Here is an 18,710-nt window from a genome sequence, read left to right as displayed (position 1 = left end):
ACTTGATAGGTAGAAGAAAATACATAATTTAAAACAGCTTGAATAGATATTCCGCTTAAAAAACTATCAAACCTTTTCAGATAATTACCACGAACTCCAAGGGACTATAAACGTATGAGTAAAATTTTAAAATCTACTGTATCAAACGCCTTTCTAAAATCAATAGAAACAGTAAAAGAGATTTCACCGCGTTCAAAGCATCTATTTACAATATCACAGAGGGAATGAACGGCGTCCGATGTCGAGTGACCTTTCCTAAAGCCAAACTGAGTTTCACTTAACATCCCTGTTTTCGTAAGGTAATCATATAGCCTTTTATGCACGATTTTTTCAAATATTTTTGAAAACAGGGGAAGGATTGATATAGGTCTATAATGTTCGATATCTAGTTTAGACCCACCTTTATGGAGAGGGATGACTTTTGCCCTTTTAAGCGCATCGGGGAATACCCCAGTTTCCAGGGAAAAATTGATTATGTGAACGAGACATGGTATTAAATAACACATCACTGATTTAAAAGCCTTCAAATTAATTCCATCTGTCCCTGCTGAATTAGATTTGATTGTTTTCACAACCTTCAGAATTTCATCTCCAGTACACGGTTGAAACTCAATTTCATTTCCAATTCCTCTTTCATCCAAAAATTCGTCCTCCAAGGACCCATTATTAAAATTCACTAACCCTTCCGCCTGCACATTTTGACCAATACTTGAAAAGAACTCAGCAAATTTATTAGTAATAATCGTTTCATCACTCACTGCTTCTCCTTGAATCAGCAGCGAATTGGGTGGAGCTTCTTTCTTCTTTCCCAATAGAATGCAGTTAACTTTCCCAATAAAATGCAGTTAACTTTTTTTTAGTATTAATGATACTGCCACCAAACTTTAAAAAACATATTTAGACATTAGACAACTAAAATGGGGTTGTTAAACTCAACAAATCGAAAAAACTAAAGATTGAATATATTTTTAGGGCATGTAGAAATAGTATAGGATTTTTATGAATTTTTAGATTATGGATTTTAAATTTAATGTAATTTTTTTTAATGATTGTTTGGAATCAATCTTAAATTAGTGGAATTTTTTTTATATGTTTTTTAAAAGAAAAGAGAGAGAGAGAGAAAATAAGGTGGGGTTGTTAATGCAAAGTTTGAAAAGCTAGATTACCCTAGTGGTTTGCCATTCACTTTAGTAAAAAAGGCATCTTTTTATTGCTGATCATTCGCAATTTTAGGGTAAGTACAAGAAACCTTTCTACTAAACCCAACAATTTTAAATTTTCTCTTATTTGGAAAACTAAAAATATTTTGGTTTTCCAAACAAAACACTTTTTGTTCGTAATTGATTTTAGTCTTCTATTTATCTGACATCTCTTACAGATCGAACACAACAAATATTTATGATAATATAAAATCCACTATGATTTCCAAATGCTCGTATATAATCATATAGCTACCAAAATACTTTCTACTTTGATTTTAATATCTAGTCATGTGAAAAAAACCTCTGTTACAATCAAACTCCTCTTACTTCTTACAAATCACCGCGATACTATGAGGCTTGAGGCATGTAATGCAGTACGCACTCCTTCATTTTCATCTCTTTACATTGCATCCACTTTTCTTACCAACAAAGCTATTTAATTAAATGAAATAATCCACTTGACAAAATTTATGCATAACAAATAAGCAACTCTGTATTCTCAACTCACTTGACGCACAGTTGTTAAGGTAGCCAAACTATTCCTGGTAAGCATATTTGATGACTTAAAAGCCTTTAGACACTCTTAGATTCGGTTTTTCACCTTTTTTTTTTACTGCCTTTAAAAGCAGTAAAAACTACTTACAAATTGTAAAAATTGAAAATTGTACGAAATAAAAGTTTCGTAAAAATATAGAAAATTATTGACGACACGACGGAGAACAGTGCTTTACGAATTTTTCAAAAAGAACATTAGGCTCTGCGAATCTCCCCGAATTCTAGCGTAAATGCAAATTAACAACTGGTATTTCGTGCCGATGTTCGTCTATTCACGATTGTTAATTGTTAAGAGGATTTCAAAGTACCCAATAGTACTGGCCGGAAGCGACATGCAACTAATGAAAGATATTCACAAAGAATCAAAAGAAGTGATTCTAAACTTTAAACTTACCGCAAACAGAAGAAAAAAAAAGCAAACGCTACCCACATTTATGAAAAAACCCTTTAAAAATTTGTAATTAAATAATTTTAATATACCCCGTAAACAAAGTAATTATAATCATTTGCTTTGACTGTTAAGATTATAATTCGATTATTTAGATGTTGGGTTAAACTAGAAGTTCAGATCATGTTAAAACCTTTAATTTATTTTTCTCGGGATTACGCGGCATCGACCAGAAAAACCGACCAGTAAAATATTCCGAACTTAATTTTTTTTAGCTGGAGTTATAACGTGCTTGCTTTTATAATTGATTTAGTGAAAAGCTGATTTTTGCCAAAAAAAAAAAAAAAAAAAAAAAAAAAAAAAAAAAAAAAAAACAGAGGCACTTTCTCTCTATGTATCACCGTTTGCCAAGGCTACAAGAGAAATATTGGCTACGACTCTTTTTATTTGTATATGCTATCTTTATCGCTCGTTTAAAGTCTTTTTAGTGTATTAGCGATTCAAGTTAATTTACCCCCCAGAATGTACGTCTATTATTATTTTTTTCCACCTTATGTAAAATACATCCCTCAGCCCCCCCAGACAGACACACGGTAAAGGCTACTGAGACCCAAGCCAAGGATCTGAGGACTAAGTTTCGCAGCTTCCTATCAACTGTCATATTTTACATCTTCTACGCCTTCAGAGTTTTATGCTAATACTTACTTTCAAAATTAATTCTTCCTTTATTTTAGGTTCTGTTTCACGAAGTTTCAAACATTCATTGATAGACAACCAGCGAAAAATAATAATGCCAGAGTTATATGAAACTATGTACAAGGCTTCTTTGAAGCCAGGACTCCATTGACAACACCAGCTCTTCCATCTCGTCGGGTCACTAAACAATTATGGATATGGGTAATCCTTGGATTTCACAGCTTCTGTATATGTGTATTTTCCTTTCGAAATATTTTTATATTTTACTTATTTTTTTGAATTTATAAACATTTAAACAAATCAATTTAACTTTTAGGTAATCTCAGGTTCCCTATGATCTTCGACACCCCATTCTACATACTTTTTAATTTGTTGGTATAAATAAAATACACGTACATTAACATTCACATCAGATCATAAAGAGGAAAACTCACATTTGTGTAGATCATTTCTGTATTTCTTTGAAGCGTCAGTTAAAAGTTCTTCATCGTCAGCCTTAAAACAATTTATAAGTTGGCACAAATCATTTTCAAAATATCTGTCATAGTTAACCTCAACGAATTCCTCCTCAAAAGCGGAATAATCACCGGCCATCCCAGTTCCTATTGCCTCTTCTGAAATATAACAATGCCATTAAAAAAAGTTACTTAATTATTCACTAAATACCAAAAATTTAGTTACCCAAAAATACCAAAAATAGTTAGCTGTGTTGTTAGAAGTATGTCTAAAGAACTAATATTCATTTGTGGGGTTCTTTAAAGCTGATTAAAAAATTGTAGCAAGCTGAATATGTTTATTTGCTCTTATACGAACAATTAAAATAGAAAACAGAAAACTATGAATTAATAATAATCCTTATTTTATATGGTCTTTTACTAACTTTCCAATAAACAGCATTACAAATAGCATTAAGAAAATGTATCACAAATGTTGGAAATGTGTACACATTTGTTACAAATGTATTACAAATATGTAAATTACACTACTTTATACTATGTTAGGCGGGCACACGCCCCCCTCGGTCCGCCACTGCAAATGGTTGAGCCAGCCATATGCATTATCAGCCCCTTTTTCTCCGCTGTTTGTTTGGTGGAATTAAGGAATTCAGCGTCTAAACCACCCATGGAACTTAAAAGAAGTCTACCAGACATCGTAATTCTTAAAATTATTCTTAAGATTATGTTGGAAATGCAACATGTTTAGAATGACCTACTTCGCCCAAGAATTTGGGTGTTAGATAAAAAAAAGTAAACAAGATTCATTAAAAAGGTACAAAACGCATTAAATGCTGGAGAGTGCCATAAAGCCCTACTAGGCAAATTCATAATTATTTTATAATAAACCAAAAAAAGCCATAAATAACATCAATTTTTATGTTTCGCCTTACATTGGCTCAAAAATAAAAGAACCGCTTGAGCCAAATGAATACAATAGGCATATTCGTCTACTTTTTTGGGAGGAATTAATTATAAAATACAAATTCTTCAATGAAGCAAAGAGCGAACTTAACATAGAAAACAACCTTTCAATCCACCAAATACTGCACAAATTAAGATTCTAATTTTTCATCCCCCTCTGGCCTTGCTTGGGGTGAAGTGGGTATATATATATATATATATATATATATATATATATATATATATATATATATATATATATATATATATATATATATATATATATATATATATATATATATATATATATATATATATATATATATATATATATATATATATATATATATATATATATTCAATTACGAATTATATTATGATAGAATTTTTCAACTATGATGTCATTTCCGATCTCCCCAGACTTGAACTAAAAGGAAACGACCTTTTTTTCACCAAATGCTGTAAAAATTAAGATTCTGACTTTTCGTCCCCCTCTGACCTTGCTTGGGTGAGAATAGTGTACTAGGTGATGGAATTTTATAAGTGTGATGTCATTTTCAGTCTCTTCAGACTCGAATTAATAGGAAATGGCCTTTCAATCCAGAAATCAATTCAGAAATTGAAATTCTAGATTCCCCCCTTTCCCCTTCTTTTCCCTGGAAAAGGGGTATTTCTGCACAGTCGATTTTGGATATATAATCAAAGACTTTTTCAGAACATTTTGGTGCCGAAAACATTTCTGTTATGCAATTGTCGGGTCAACCGTATTTTTACCGCACTATTAGATTTTGAACGGTTTAACATGGGAAGATACAAAGGCCTGTCATTGGTAAAATTTGAAATAATTTTTGGATTTTGTAGCCTAGTATAGAATAAAACTTTTCTATTTTCAAGATGTTTTATAATGGCAAATATTTTGCAATATATTGTGACAAATTCTAAATCATAAATCAAAATAACTTGCAAAACTTTATGCACCTTATAAAATTTCAATTTGACTACTTTGTTGCCTAAGAATCCAATAAATACATCTACGTGAGCTCTTGTAAAAGTTGTAGTTGTAACTGATGAAATCTTTGAGTTTATGTTTATCTTGTCTTAAACAATTTTTGAAGGGTTGAACCTGCTTTAGTTAAAACCGAAGACTCGGCAATACTTGTTTATACAGGATTGTCAACTTCTTGGTCGTCCCCCAGCCCAGGGATGGCTAGAAGAACCCAGGCCAGGGGTTGAGGTATCTTCATTTAAACAACTCCTATTTCACATTATACGACTCGTGAAAATTTATTATACCTTAATCCTTTATCATCTATACTTATCTACGGAGACAAATAAGAAGCTAAAACGGAATACCTCATGTTTAAACTAAGAACAGCTATATTTGTAGTCACCTATTCTTCAAAGGAGACCACCGCTGGACAAAATCATTTAACTCAATGGCATCGGTGAGGTCTTTCTCATTCGCTAACAACATGAGAGGGAATCTGGTCAAGAATCAACCATGGCAATTCTCAGCAAATTCTTAACAAAATTGAGCTTGGTTAATGCTCTTTCGACAGCAGTAACTGCAACAGTTGCTGTCACGGCCAAATTGCAAAGGCGATTAGGATGCTTAAGCTAATGTTATCGGCAATTTTCTCTACCTAGGATTTCACTGAAGCAACAATCGCCGTGGCAAAACTGAAACAGAACTTCAGGCTCGACTTAAAAAGAAGTAAAATCCGGATTTCTTTCTTGGTTTTTAGCAAAATTGCTGAAAATAAACAAGGCAAGCTCTGAGATTATCTCCCTTCCTTGTAGTCAACCATTCAAGCAGAATTCTAAAATGTTGTCTATAGAACTGATACATTGAGATATCGGCTTGACTCTGAGCTTGGCTGTCAAAACGAGATGGTTCAAGTCGCCGACGATGATGTTTGACAAAATTAGCCTCTGGATCGACTTCTCTCATTCTGGCAAACACTTTTACGCTGTCAACAAAATCGTTCACTTCCTCCTCCGATATCTTTCCAAAAGTTTCTTCATAGCTTCAAGCATCTCGATTGCGTCGATGATGTTTATCTCCTCTTCTTCAAATTTTTCTACTGCTATCCTAATCTTGTACATAAATTTTTTTCATAAAGTTGAGGCAAGCGATAAATTTTAATTTTGGAATCCTTTCCAGAAGACCACTAGCTTGTGTCTTCGATTACACCGGTGTTCTTCAGCTGTTTTGTTTCGTAAATGGCTGAAACTATTGCATCAAACGAAGTAGTTAATGTCTTTATGGTTTTATCCCTAGCAATTTGTCGATTCTGTGATAAGTTTTGGAGCTTAAGGCTGTTTTCAATCGAAGAGAACTTTCCTTTAAGGGTGGCAAAATGCTTTGTAGATGAAGAGAAGAAGACGTACATTTCATCAAGGATGTTGAAAAGCTCAACTATCCTCTTCTTCAAGGATAGATTTCCTCTTCTTCAAGTTTTTCTCTTACTATCCTTATCTTGTACATGTTTTTTTCACAAACATGAGGCAAGCGATAAATTTGAAGCTTAGAATCCTTTTCAGAAGTCCGCTAACTTGTGCGTTCGTCTTGGAGTTGATTTTCTTTATCTATTTTGGGTAGTAAATGGTTGAAACTATTGCTTCACACGAAGTAACAACTGCTTGTGTGGTTTCAGTCCTTGCAGTTCACCCAAGTCCGTCATAAATTACGGAGATTAAGGCCGTTTCCAATCGAAGAGTTTTTCTTTAAGGGTGGAAAAATGCTTTGTGATGAAGAGAAGAACATATATATGTCGTCAAGGATGTTGAAAGCTCGACTATCAAAAGAGATGAATGGCAACTATGTTATATAACAATATTTAGTCTGTAGGCCAGGCAGAGAATATAAGGCACACGGCGATCAAGAACCTCAAATATTTTTTATTGGGCTCCATTAAATTGACCAGACCTCTTTTTTCATAGTCATAAGACTGGAATGCTAGTTTATCCAGATGAATTCCTCTCCTTGACAATGTTCCTATGATAATTTCTGTGATACCTGCCCGGCTTTGTCATTAGCCTCGCTAACATCTAATAGTCTCTTTCTAGATGTCCTTTTCGAGCTGGTATTGCGGATTACGACCACAATTTCACATCAGAATGTGAAACAACGGGTATCGTATCCACCAACACAAAATAAAATTCTGAACAAGACTTCGTCAAGAATCTTCTCCCTCACTTTTGCAGAAAGAAAGTCAATGGACTCGTTAACGCGTTGTGAGGAATTGTGCGTAAATAGGGTAAATTTGTATGGTCTATATCAGGTATCAAGAGCTAGACGAAAATAGCGACGAAGACCGCACTGCCTTTCTATAACAAACAACAAAAGCACGAAGAACAGTAGGGAAATCTTTTTACAAGATAGTGGAGATAATTTGATTGAATATTTCGGCCCTATGTCCAAGGGCCTACCTCAGCAAGACAAAAATATATAAAAGAAAAAAGACTCACAACAACATGCGACCAATTGAAACAAAAAATTTTTAAAGCAGTCCTAGCATCCTTACTTCAGCAAAGTCAACCAGGACTGATAAAAAGTAAGGTAAAACAAGGCGATTCAATTAGATGAAAAAAAAAAAAAAATTAGAAACACGTTCTTATTGCTAATCCAGCCTTTTTGGCAGCTAACCTCAAAGGTCTTTTTGTGACCGGTTCTGTGTTAATGTCTATTGGTTTTTAAAAATATTTTGTAAGATCATTTTTAATTAAATTTGGGTATAGAGCATTCAGTGTATATTCCCCCAAGTCCCTATTTAAGGAAATGTTATTATTAATCTCAAGTCTGATTTCAATTGATTCTCGGACTACCTGCTTTATGCCTAGGTCATTGCTAATAAGGGCGGATTCATCAAAAAGTAAATTGTGGCTAGGATTTTCAAAAATATGGCTGCCTAATGCAGAATCAAATGAAACAGTGGAAATTTTAGAATTTAGAGCTTTGACTATATCATCTTTATGCTGTTGTATGCGCTTTTCTAAATTCTGGTGTGTTCTACCTACATAATATTTGCCACAATCGCATGGTATTTGATAGACCCCTCTTTGGCGAGCAACTGGGCTTTTATCTTTACCAGCCGGTCCAGGAGTGAGTCTTGGAGTTTAAGTATGGGTATTCCTCGAAAATTCATATCGTAGATTTTCCAATTTCTTAATAAGTCGTTCCTTTTATAAGCGGAATTTTCGAGGAATAGCCCTACTTACACTCCTAGACCAGCTGTTGTTAATTTATCCTCTAGAACGCTTGAACCAAAAGAAATTCAAATTCTCGAAAAAGGTCCAAAATTCTCTTTTCTTCCAAGACATGTCCCTGTGGCAGATTTAATTTCCTCTCGTAGAGTCCTCTGTGCACAAATTTTATACATCTATTTCCAACCCAGATGAAGTTAGGGCTAGTCTTATAGATACCCTTTATAACAATCAAAAAAAGGTTGATTCTCCCGCCACTAAAATACCCGACAATTTGAATGGCATAAATATACTATCTTATCTCCGTGAGTATTCATGCATAATTATAAATAAAGCAGATAAAAGCAATTCTCTAGTTGTCATGGATACGACAGATTACGACACAAAAATTTATTCTCATCTAAATGACGAGACAACATATAGAACTATAACCCACGATCATACTTATCAATTTACTAACAAAATTATAAATGAATTAAAAAGTTTAAAACAAAATAGTAAAATTAATCCACAACTATATAATAAATTGTTCCCCCACAGTAACTTTTGCTCAAAGTTCTCTGGTCTACCAAAATTACATAAGCAAGGCATTCCTTTAAGGCCCATAGTAGCTTGTAAGAAAGCCCCCACATCCAATATTGGGAAATGGTTATGTACAGTCTTTAAACCTTTGCTTTACCCTAACAAATCATATATATGTAATTCGGTAGATTTAGTTGAAAAACCCAAAAACGTAAATATCTCAGAAAATACAATTATAAGTAGCTTTGACAAATATTGATGTCGCAGTATCTGAACAGTTATTAGAAAATAGAAGCGAAAAAAAATTATCACTTAATAGAAGCTTCGGCAGCAGGAATAGATTGTGAAGTCTTAATGACCGTGGTTAAACTTTGTAACAAGTACTCAATCTATTTCCAATTCCGTAATTCTTTTTTCCAGCAAATCATTGGTTTAGCGATGGGCGCGCCTCTCTCCAGGCTACTGGCGAATATTTATGAGGAAAATATTGAAAATTGGGCATTAGATTCGTCTTTTTCGAAACATATCTTTTGGGACCCTACATGGATGACGTAATTTCACTCCGGAACTATGGGGAAAATGAGCTTAAGGGTTTTTTAGATCACCTTAATACATACGATAAAAATTTACAGTTTACTTTAGAAATCGAAATCGCAAATCAAATCCTATTCCTAGATGTGTTAGTTAGTCGTAGCTTCGATAAACTAAATTTTACTATTTATAGAAAACCAACACAAAATAATAGATATTGGCATTTTAAATCAAACCACCCCCCACAAGTTAAAAGATCAGTCGTAATATCCCTCGTCGATCGTGCCCTAAATATTTATTCTGATTCCCACATCACAGCAGAATTAAACTTTATCAAGGGCATACGTTTTGGAAATGGGTATCCTATTTTATTTATTAATAGTGTAATTAACTGTAGACTGAAAAGACATTCCCGTAAAATTAATGATAGTTTACGACGTGAGATTTCTGACAAGCCCTTAAACATAATTTACCTCCCCTACATCCTAAAAATCACTACAAATCTTAAAAAATTTTGCACAAAAAATAATTTGTATGTAGTATTCACAAATAATTTTACAGTCATAAATTTTCTAAATTCTGGTAAAGATAAAAGCCCAGTTACTCGCCAAAGAGGGGTCTATCAAATACCATGCGATTGTGGCAAATATAATGTAGGTAGAACACACCAGAATTTAGAAAAGCGCATATAACAGCAAAAAGATGATATAGTCAAAGCTCTAAATTCTAATATTTCCACAGTTTCATTTGATTCTGCATTAGGCAGCCATATTTTTGAAAATACTATTTTGAAAATCCATATATGAGCATAAACAAGATTTTAATGCAAGTTGCTTAGGCTACCAGTCCGATACCATTAAACCTGGTCTAATTTAAACGACTCTGTTTAAATCTGGAACTATAAAAAATAAGATTTAAACGACAAAATAAAACGACTCTATTCTATTTCTATTCTAATTCAGTTTTCGGTATCTACGACTGAAGCTAGGCAGTTCAATCAACCATTTCTCTACTGAGAAGTCTGAAAATCCCAAAGTGTTTTCAGGAGAAGGAGAACACAACGTGGACTGTCTCTGACTGAATTGAGCGTCTGGGAACTAGATGGGTCTAAAATAAACAACTGATTTGACTTTGCAAAAAGTGACTAGATCTGACCGACCAGACAAAAACAAATAACACGCGAGCATAAGCAGGTTTTTCAGGCATGAGTTGCTACCATTCCAGTCCCTTTAAATCTGGTTTAATTTACACGACTCTATTTAAAACGAAATTAGAAAATAAAAATTAGACGATATGATATAACACGACTCTATTCTATTTACATACGAAATCGTTTTTGGTATCTACGACTGAAGCTGATTTTTCAAAATCAGCCATTTCTTTGCCGAGAAGTCTGAAAATGCAAGTCTTTCCGGGAGAAGAAAATATAACATAGAATGTCTCAGAATTGAGCACTGGCAACCGCAATAGGGTAAAGATAAACGACTTATACGACTTCACAGAAACCCACTCTCCCCCCCCCCGCCCCTTCGAGCCACCCCTGTCGTTCCCTGGACATCCAATGTGTCATGCCCAGGTAAAATGTGCCCATCTTGAATACTCGAATCAGTTGCATTAATGACGATAAGACGTCTAGTAAAGCTTTTTGAAAGCAGCCAGTTTACAATATATATAATGAAAACAAAAAGGAAATCCATATAAAACTTACACAAACAGTGCAAATGTGTCCCAGCAACTGGGAATGAGTGTTTTGACATAAAACGTGTCCAGTTGGCAACCCTGCTCTTATCGTTATAAATTAGGTTTCAAGAAAAACTTTTGTTAGAAGTTGGTAATATAGTATTAGCATAAACAGTATAAGCAAAAACAGTAGTGAAAGAGATTAGTTCCATTTACATTTAAAGGGAATAAATAGACAGGATCTTTGGTAAAAATGTAGTAATTTTGTACTACAAATTCCTAAGCCAGTCGTAACAAGGGCAAGTAGCATTCTAACCTAGGTAAACTCTGGAAAAGGAAAAAAAGCAACGGTTACTGACTGCTACAATTTTGGACACATACCAATCTAGTCTTAACCAATATAGTCAAGTAAAACTACAGAAAAAAGGCCAAGCCTCAGCATTTGAGCAACAGAAATTTTTTGGCACCGAAATATTCAGAAAAATCTGTTTAATAGTATATTCAAAATCGGGGAGGGGGGGATCTCAAATTTAAATTTCAACAATAATTCCTGAATTGAAAGGTCGTCTCCTATAAATTAAAGTCCAGGGAGACCGAAACTAACATTAGGATTGGAAAATTCCGTCAATTAGCACCCGTTTTCCACTCTAAACGAGGCCAGATGGGTATGGAAAATCATAATTCTAATTTGTGCAGTATTTATGGAATTAAAAGGTCATTTCTTATTAGTCTAAATCTGATATTAGTCTAAATCTAGTTATAATTAATACAGTATTAGGCCATAAAATGGCCCATAAGCTAACATGGTATTCACATGATGGTAAGAGAGCTAATCTTATTGATTACGTTATGGCACGATCAATGCAAGATACTAAAGTATATAGGAGTGCCGTTATTGATGTTAAAAAAAATCTCCATCTAGTAGTGTCCAGGGTTAATTTAAAGCTGAAATTTAGGAAGAGTAACTACCTTCCAGAAAGCTATGACGTTCTTAGACTCTAGGATGAAAATTTGAGAGAAACTTTCTAAGAACAGTTGAATGTTAAACTTGAGAGTTTAAAATTTGACCATATAGGAGATGGATGGAATAATTTTAGGAAAACAATTTTTGAAGTTGTTGATGGTGTCTTAGGAAAGAAAGTTAGGAACGCAGCCAGGAATATTAGTGAAAATGTGCTATGTGTAATAGATAGGAGAAGGGGCTTGTACATGAATTATCTGAGTGATAAATCATAGGAAAATAAGGAGTGTAATGAAAGTGGAAAACCATTAAAATTTCAACTAAGGAGGTGTGAAGTCGACACCATGGATAAAATTGCAGAGGATCTGAAAGATGCAGCTAGACGGTATAATAGTAGGATAGAGTTACAGAGAAAGATATATTGGAAAATGAAAAAGTTTGTGAAACCGTGGATGTGAAGGAAGATTTATTTTGTGAGGAAGACTTAGTGACAGCACTAAAAAAATAAAATAAAGAAATAATAAGGCCCCAGGTGTCGATAGGGAGGTCAATGAGTTTCTTAAATATAGTGGCTATGAGATTAGAAATAAGTTTCTGAAGATTATGAATATGATTTTTGAAAGAGTGGAAGTACTTAGCGATTTTAGGAAGAATCCTAATTAAACTCCTGTGTAAGAAAGATGATAAGAATGAGTGTGGTAATTATAGAGGTATTTTTTCTCTAGGTAGCAAATTACTTAGTATGGTGATACTTTTTAGACTTATAGATACTGTGGAAAAAGTTTTAAAAGAAGAGCAGTGTGGTTTTAGGAAGGGTAGACAATATGTAGATCAAATTTTCACTCTTAGGTTAATAATTGAGAAGTGCCTGAATCATCAAACACCTTTAGTCCTCAGTTTTATAGATTATAAGCAAGCGGTTAATTCAGCTAACCTTTAGCAACGATCTTATCCTTGTATACCAGACAAATGTATTAAAGTGGTTAGTGCTGTGTACAAGAATAACATTGCTGCGGTTAAGGTAGGAAATGATGTTAGTAGCTAGTTTCGTATTAAATTTCGTATTAAACTAAGTCACTAAGAATAGGAATAAGTGAAGACAAAAAGGTGACGTTGGGTAACGAAGGTCGATCAAGCGGACAGCTTAGATTACCTTGGTAGCATTGTGGTAGCATTGGCGGGAGGAGTGAAGATGTTAAAGTAGAATAGCCAAGGTTCAGGATGTTTTTTCACAGTTCTAAATCGGAAGAATAGGAAGATAAAACAGCGAACCGAGATTAGAATATAGGAAGCTACAGTGATGAAAGTCGTCAAATATGGTTATGAAGCATGGGCGCTCCGAAAAACGGAGGAAGATTTGCTAAATGTTTTCCAGAGAAATTGCCTACGGATTGTTCTGGGTATCTGGCTGACTCACCGTGTTCCAAACAATAGGTTGTACGAAAAGTGTGGTTCAATCCCGCTTTCTAGAGCTACAATGAGAGAAAGGTTGAGATGGCTAAGGCACGTTCTACGGGTGAAGGATGACAGATTGCCTAAGATTCTCCTTTTTGGCCAACCGTCTAGGGCTAAACAGAAAAACAGGTCGTCTGCGGTTAAAGTGAGAGGATGTCGTAAGAAAGATTAAAGGGAAATGAGAAATTCCTGGGAGGATTTAAAGAGGGAGGCTTTGAATAGATTGGATGTAGGAGGAACATGCGTAGACGTGTTGGTCTCAGGTGGCTTGGTGCTGTGGTGAGTTGCCAGTAGTGACATAGATATACATAAAAGGAATTATTATTATTAAAGGCTTATTATTCTAATTCAAAATAAATAAAATTCGTTAAGTTCAATTTTACCCATCAAAGACTACGATCCAGACAAACTTTGCCCAATTTTCGAAAAAGGAGAAGGGGCAAACATCCCCTAAAAGTGTAGGAATTTCCATAAAAATCACAGATTCGGTGCATCAGGAAACCTTTTTTTTCCCCAGGGGTGATCATATCGGACCAATACTACTACTACTACAACTAAAACCAGTTTCCATTTCTGTGAGAGAGGGGGAGAGAGAGAGAGAGAGAGAGAGAGAGAGAGAGAGAGAGAGAGAGAGAGAGAGAGAGAGAGAGAGAGAGAGAGAGAGAGAGAGAGAGAGAGAGAGAGAGAGAGAGAGAGAGAGAGAGAGAGAGAGAGAGAGAGAGAGAGAGAGAGAGAGAGAGAGAGAGAGAGTCAGAGATTAAAAGAAAGAGAGAGCAAACGAGATCAAGTTTGCTTACCTTTGCCACGAGCCGGACTACCAATTTTACTGAAGCAGTATAAATGAAATCCAGGCATAAAATGCAGCAAAGTTTTTGAGCCAGAAGCATGGATAATATATCCTTCGCTCAAAAGTTTCTAAAATTATTGACATTTATTTTACAACAAGGAAGAAAGAAATTTACGCTAAAAGATCCGGAATGAATCCTTCAAATATACCAATATGTATTGATTTAAAATACTAATCATGTGTTGAAGTGGCCATTCCAATTCAAGTTTCTTCACTAGCAAGTGAAAAACAATCAAAAATAGAAAGAAAATAAAACTTTTCAACAAAAGACTTCAACAGCACTAGATAGCCAAATGGAACACTAGAGATTTAAGCCAGCAATACATAATATAGATCTTTTATTCATATTAAATAAAAAAAAAGCCAAGTTTTTTTAACTGAAAGTAAGGGACGACGTTAAAACTTAAAACGAACAGAAATTATTCCGTATATGAAAGGGGCTGTCCCCTCCTCAACGCCTCGCTCTTTACGCTAAAGTTTTCCATTGTTTAAAAAAAATAGATTTGTGAGAAAGTCAAAATTTAGCGTAAAGAGCGAGGCGTTGAGGAGGGGACAGCCCCTTTCATATACGGAATAATTTCTGTTCGTTTTAAGTTTTAACGTCGTTCCTTACTTTCAGTTAAAAAAACTTGTTTTTTTTATATTTAATTTTGAACGTTTTTGTATTAATGCAGGTTTTGGTTTTGACTCACCGTACATGAATAATTAAAACAAAATTTGAATATTAATTTTACTTTTATTTGGTTAAATGGCTTTCTCGAAACCTGTTTAATTTTATTTACGGACGTTTTTATTAGTAATAAATATACGTAAGTTACGAATTAACTTAAGTAACGAACTTCTATATTCATATATTTTTAATAAGTATATTAGAGGGTTCGCCCCCCAGTCAATACCTTGCTCTTTAAGCTAAAGTTCGAATTTTGTTCCAATTCTTTAAAAAATGACCCCTTAATCACAACGGCCGTTAATTAGAATAAATAGCTATTATAAAAGTACTAAATAATCTTTCGCTTAAAGAGCGAGGTATTGACTAGGGAGTGAACCCAATCATACACGTAATGTTTCCTGTTGTTTTAAGTTTTGATGTTGCTCCTTACTTTCATTTGAAAAACTTGTTTTTTTTTTTATATATAATTTATGATCTTTTTTTTAATAATGCTGGGAAATCCGGCGCCCCCTTCATAGCATTGCTCTTCCCCCATGAGAACTTCCTTCATGGAAAGATCCTCCCACATAACCCCCGACCCACTCCCCCCCCACTACCAGAAAAAAATCCCCCTGAAAACGTCTGTATACTTCCCAATAACCAATACTATATGTTAACATTGGGTAAAGTTCATAACTTTCAGCCCTCCCCCCGAGGACTTCGGGGGATTAAGTCATCCTCAAAGACATAGTTATCATATTTTCGACCATACTGGACAAAATGGCTATCTCAAAATTTTGATCGGGTGACTGTGGGGAAAAATGAGCGTTGGAGGGGGCCTAGTTGCCCTCCATTTTTTTGGTGAATTAAAAAGAGCACTAGGAATTTTAATGTCCGTTCTAATGAGCCCTCCCACGATATTATAGAACCACTGGGTCTATACGATCACCCCTTGGAAAAAAAAACAACAAAAAACAAAAAAACAAACAAACAAATAAACACACATCCGTGATCTTTCTTCTGGCAATAAAATGAACAACTCCTCACTTTTGCAGATAGAAGCTTGAAACATCTGCAGTAGGGTCTCTGATACGCTGAATCTGATGGTATGATTTTCATTAGTATTCTATAACTTTTAAGTTGAGTTTTCCCCTTTTTTCGAAAATCGTGCAAATTTTCTCTTGCACGTAAATTTTGATCGGTATGACTAAACTTGATGAGAGTTAGGCATGTATATTTGAGATCAACATTAAAATCTGATCCTTTTGATGTATCTATTGGTATCAAATTTCCGTTTTCTACAGTTTCGGTTACCATTGAGCCGGGTCGCTCCTTACTTACAGTTCGTTACCACGAACTGTTTGAAACAAATTTTACAATGTTCAAAAGAAGGTTCTTCAAAAGAAGAACCTCAAAACTTGGTAAATCTGTTGGTATTATTAAAAAAAGCGTTTAATTCACATTATGATGAAAAATTTATATGCGTGCTTAACTATTGAAACTGGAATAATTTAATATGGTAAGTTTAAATCTGAATTTTTTCTTTCCCTGATTTTGTAATGCTTGTCTGTTTTTCAAGTACTGTTTTTTCTGTTTTCTAGTGCTGTTTTTCTAGAATTTAAATTCTGAAAAGTGTTTTGAGCATGAATCAAATCCATCTTACGACTAAAAAACAGAAAAAGAAAAAAATACGTTCTGAAACAGTATTTTGAACAATGAATTACACCAAACTTACGAAAAAAAAAAATATTCTAAGAAAATAGAAAAGACAATACCAATACAACTACTACTACTACAACTACTAACAACTCACTGCAGCACCAAGCCGCCTGAATTCAACACAGCTACACATACTCCTCCTCTATCCAATCTTTTAAAAGCATCCCTCTTTACACCTCCCAAGAAGTTCCCATTTCCCTTAAACATTTCCTTGCAACATCCTCCTCCCCATTTGGGGACGACCCGCTTTTCGTATGGCCTTGGATGGTTGACCGACAAGGACAATATTTGGCAATCTGACATCCTTCATCCGCATAGAGTGTCCTAGCCATCTCATCCTTTCTCTAATTATAGCCTTAGAAAGTGGGATTGAGCCATATTTTTTGTACAGCTTTCTATTTCAGATACGGTCAGTCAGTCGTGTACTTAAAACGATCCATAGGCAATTTTTCTGGAAAACATCTAGCAACTCCTCTTCTGTCACTTGACCACTGTCATTACTGTAGCTTCAAATATTCTAATCTTGGTTCGCAGACTGATCTTCCTATTCTTCCATACTTTTTTCAAATGTGAAAAAACACCCTGTGCCTTGGCTATTCTACTTTTTACATCTTCACTGCACCCACGGTTTTACTAATAATACTAGCTAAATAAATGAACCTGTCCATTTGATCGATGTTCTCGCTACACAACATCATTTCTTCGCCCGCCGTTATTCCTAGTTTAGCGAATTAATCTTCTTGAAATTAATTTTCAAATCTATTCTTGAACCCTGAACTTGCAAAACCTCAAAAGTTCATTCATTTTGCCATCATTTTCATCTAGGATGCCTAAATCATCAACATAATCTAATTCTAGTAGAGTTTTACTTCCTGATTTGATTCCATGTTCTCCCATTTCCTTTGCTGTGCTCCTTGGGTTAAAGTCCATCAAAACGATCCACATAAACGGGGATGGACCACGACTCTAATTAACTCCTGATTTAATAAGAAACAAGTTACTAACCTCATTTCCTACCTTAGTTGCAGCAGTGTTATTCTCGTACATAGCACTAATCACTTGAATGTATTTGTCTGGTATACGATGATGGAAATTTCACAAAAGCTCTTCTATCAGCTGAACCAAACGCTTCCTCCTAATTTATAAAACTAAAAACTAAAGGAGTTTGATGACTCACACTTCTGAATTATTAATATAAGAGTGAGAGTATGGCCAAGACATCCTCTTTCAGTAAAGCGCAAATGACGCAACAAGCTTTGGACTATTACGGTCAGGGGAGAGGGAAAAGAGCAGTAGCCAAATTTCTGTTTGTCGTTTTAGGTTTGACTTGAACATACAATTTCATTTTTACTTGTTTTAATAATATATTTATTCATATCTAATAGAACCTTATATCTCTATGTTTTCTATGATGGATTATTTTAATTTCTATTCGTCTTGGGTTTCATTTATTTTTTAATAGTAAATTCCGGTCGTTTCGAGTTTGAATTATTATATGAACTTATTTCTGCTGGTCTTAAGTTTAATATGGCACTTTACTTTTCTTTGAAAAACTTCTTTTTCGGATAGTTTTTGCAATCAATTTTTATTGTTTTTGATTGCCAAAGCTTTATTTTTCTCCCGTTTTTCATGTACTTGGCGTAAGAATTAAAACATTCGACTATAATTTAGTAGTTCTAATTGGTGGCTTTTGATTTAATTCAACACCCTCTTCAAAATCCCCTAAAAAATTCAACTAAATGCCATTAACCGTTCCTGGTATTCTTCAAATACATCCTTCTGACTGCTGGAATGCAAATAATATCGCTTGATTGAATATTCTTATCCTTAGCTGCTCCTAAGATATTACAGATATACCCTTTTAATAACCTGGGTGCATGTAGTGTCTTTTGATTTAGTTTG

The 18,710-nt window shown here is 34.4% G+C and overlaps 1 protein-coding gene across 1 annotated transcript in view; it reads right to left on the bottom strand.

Annotated features, from left to right (window-relative positions):
- LOC148954450 (GATOR1 complex protein DEPDC5-like) overlaps window positions 1-18,710 on the bottom strand; it is a 50,047-nt gene that overhangs the window by 13,849 nt on the left and 17,488 nt on the right. Inside the window, exons 2-3 of the mRNA XM_089087097.1 lie at window positions 14,391-14,508; window positions 3,276-3,455 (exon numbers count right to left, since the gene is read on the bottom strand). Coding sequence (XP_088943223.1) covers window positions 3,276-3,455; window positions 14,391-14,448 — 238 coding nt within the window. The 5' untranslated portion in view covers window positions 14,449-14,508. The remainder of the gene's footprint in view (window positions 1-3,275; window positions 3,456-14,390; window positions 14,509-18,710) is intronic.

This window comes from Artemia sp. Qi Xiang Cuo, chromosome 3 (assembly GCF_049724085.1).
Source record: "Artemia sp. Qi Xiang Cuo chromosome 3, ASM4972408v1, whole genome shotgun sequence".
NCBI lineage: Eukaryota > Metazoa > Arthropoda > Branchiopoda > Anostraca > Artemiidae > Artemia > Artemia sp. Qi Xiang Cuo.
Note: the sequence above shows the minus strand (reverse complement) of the source record. Positions and strands in the feature narration are given on the sequence as shown.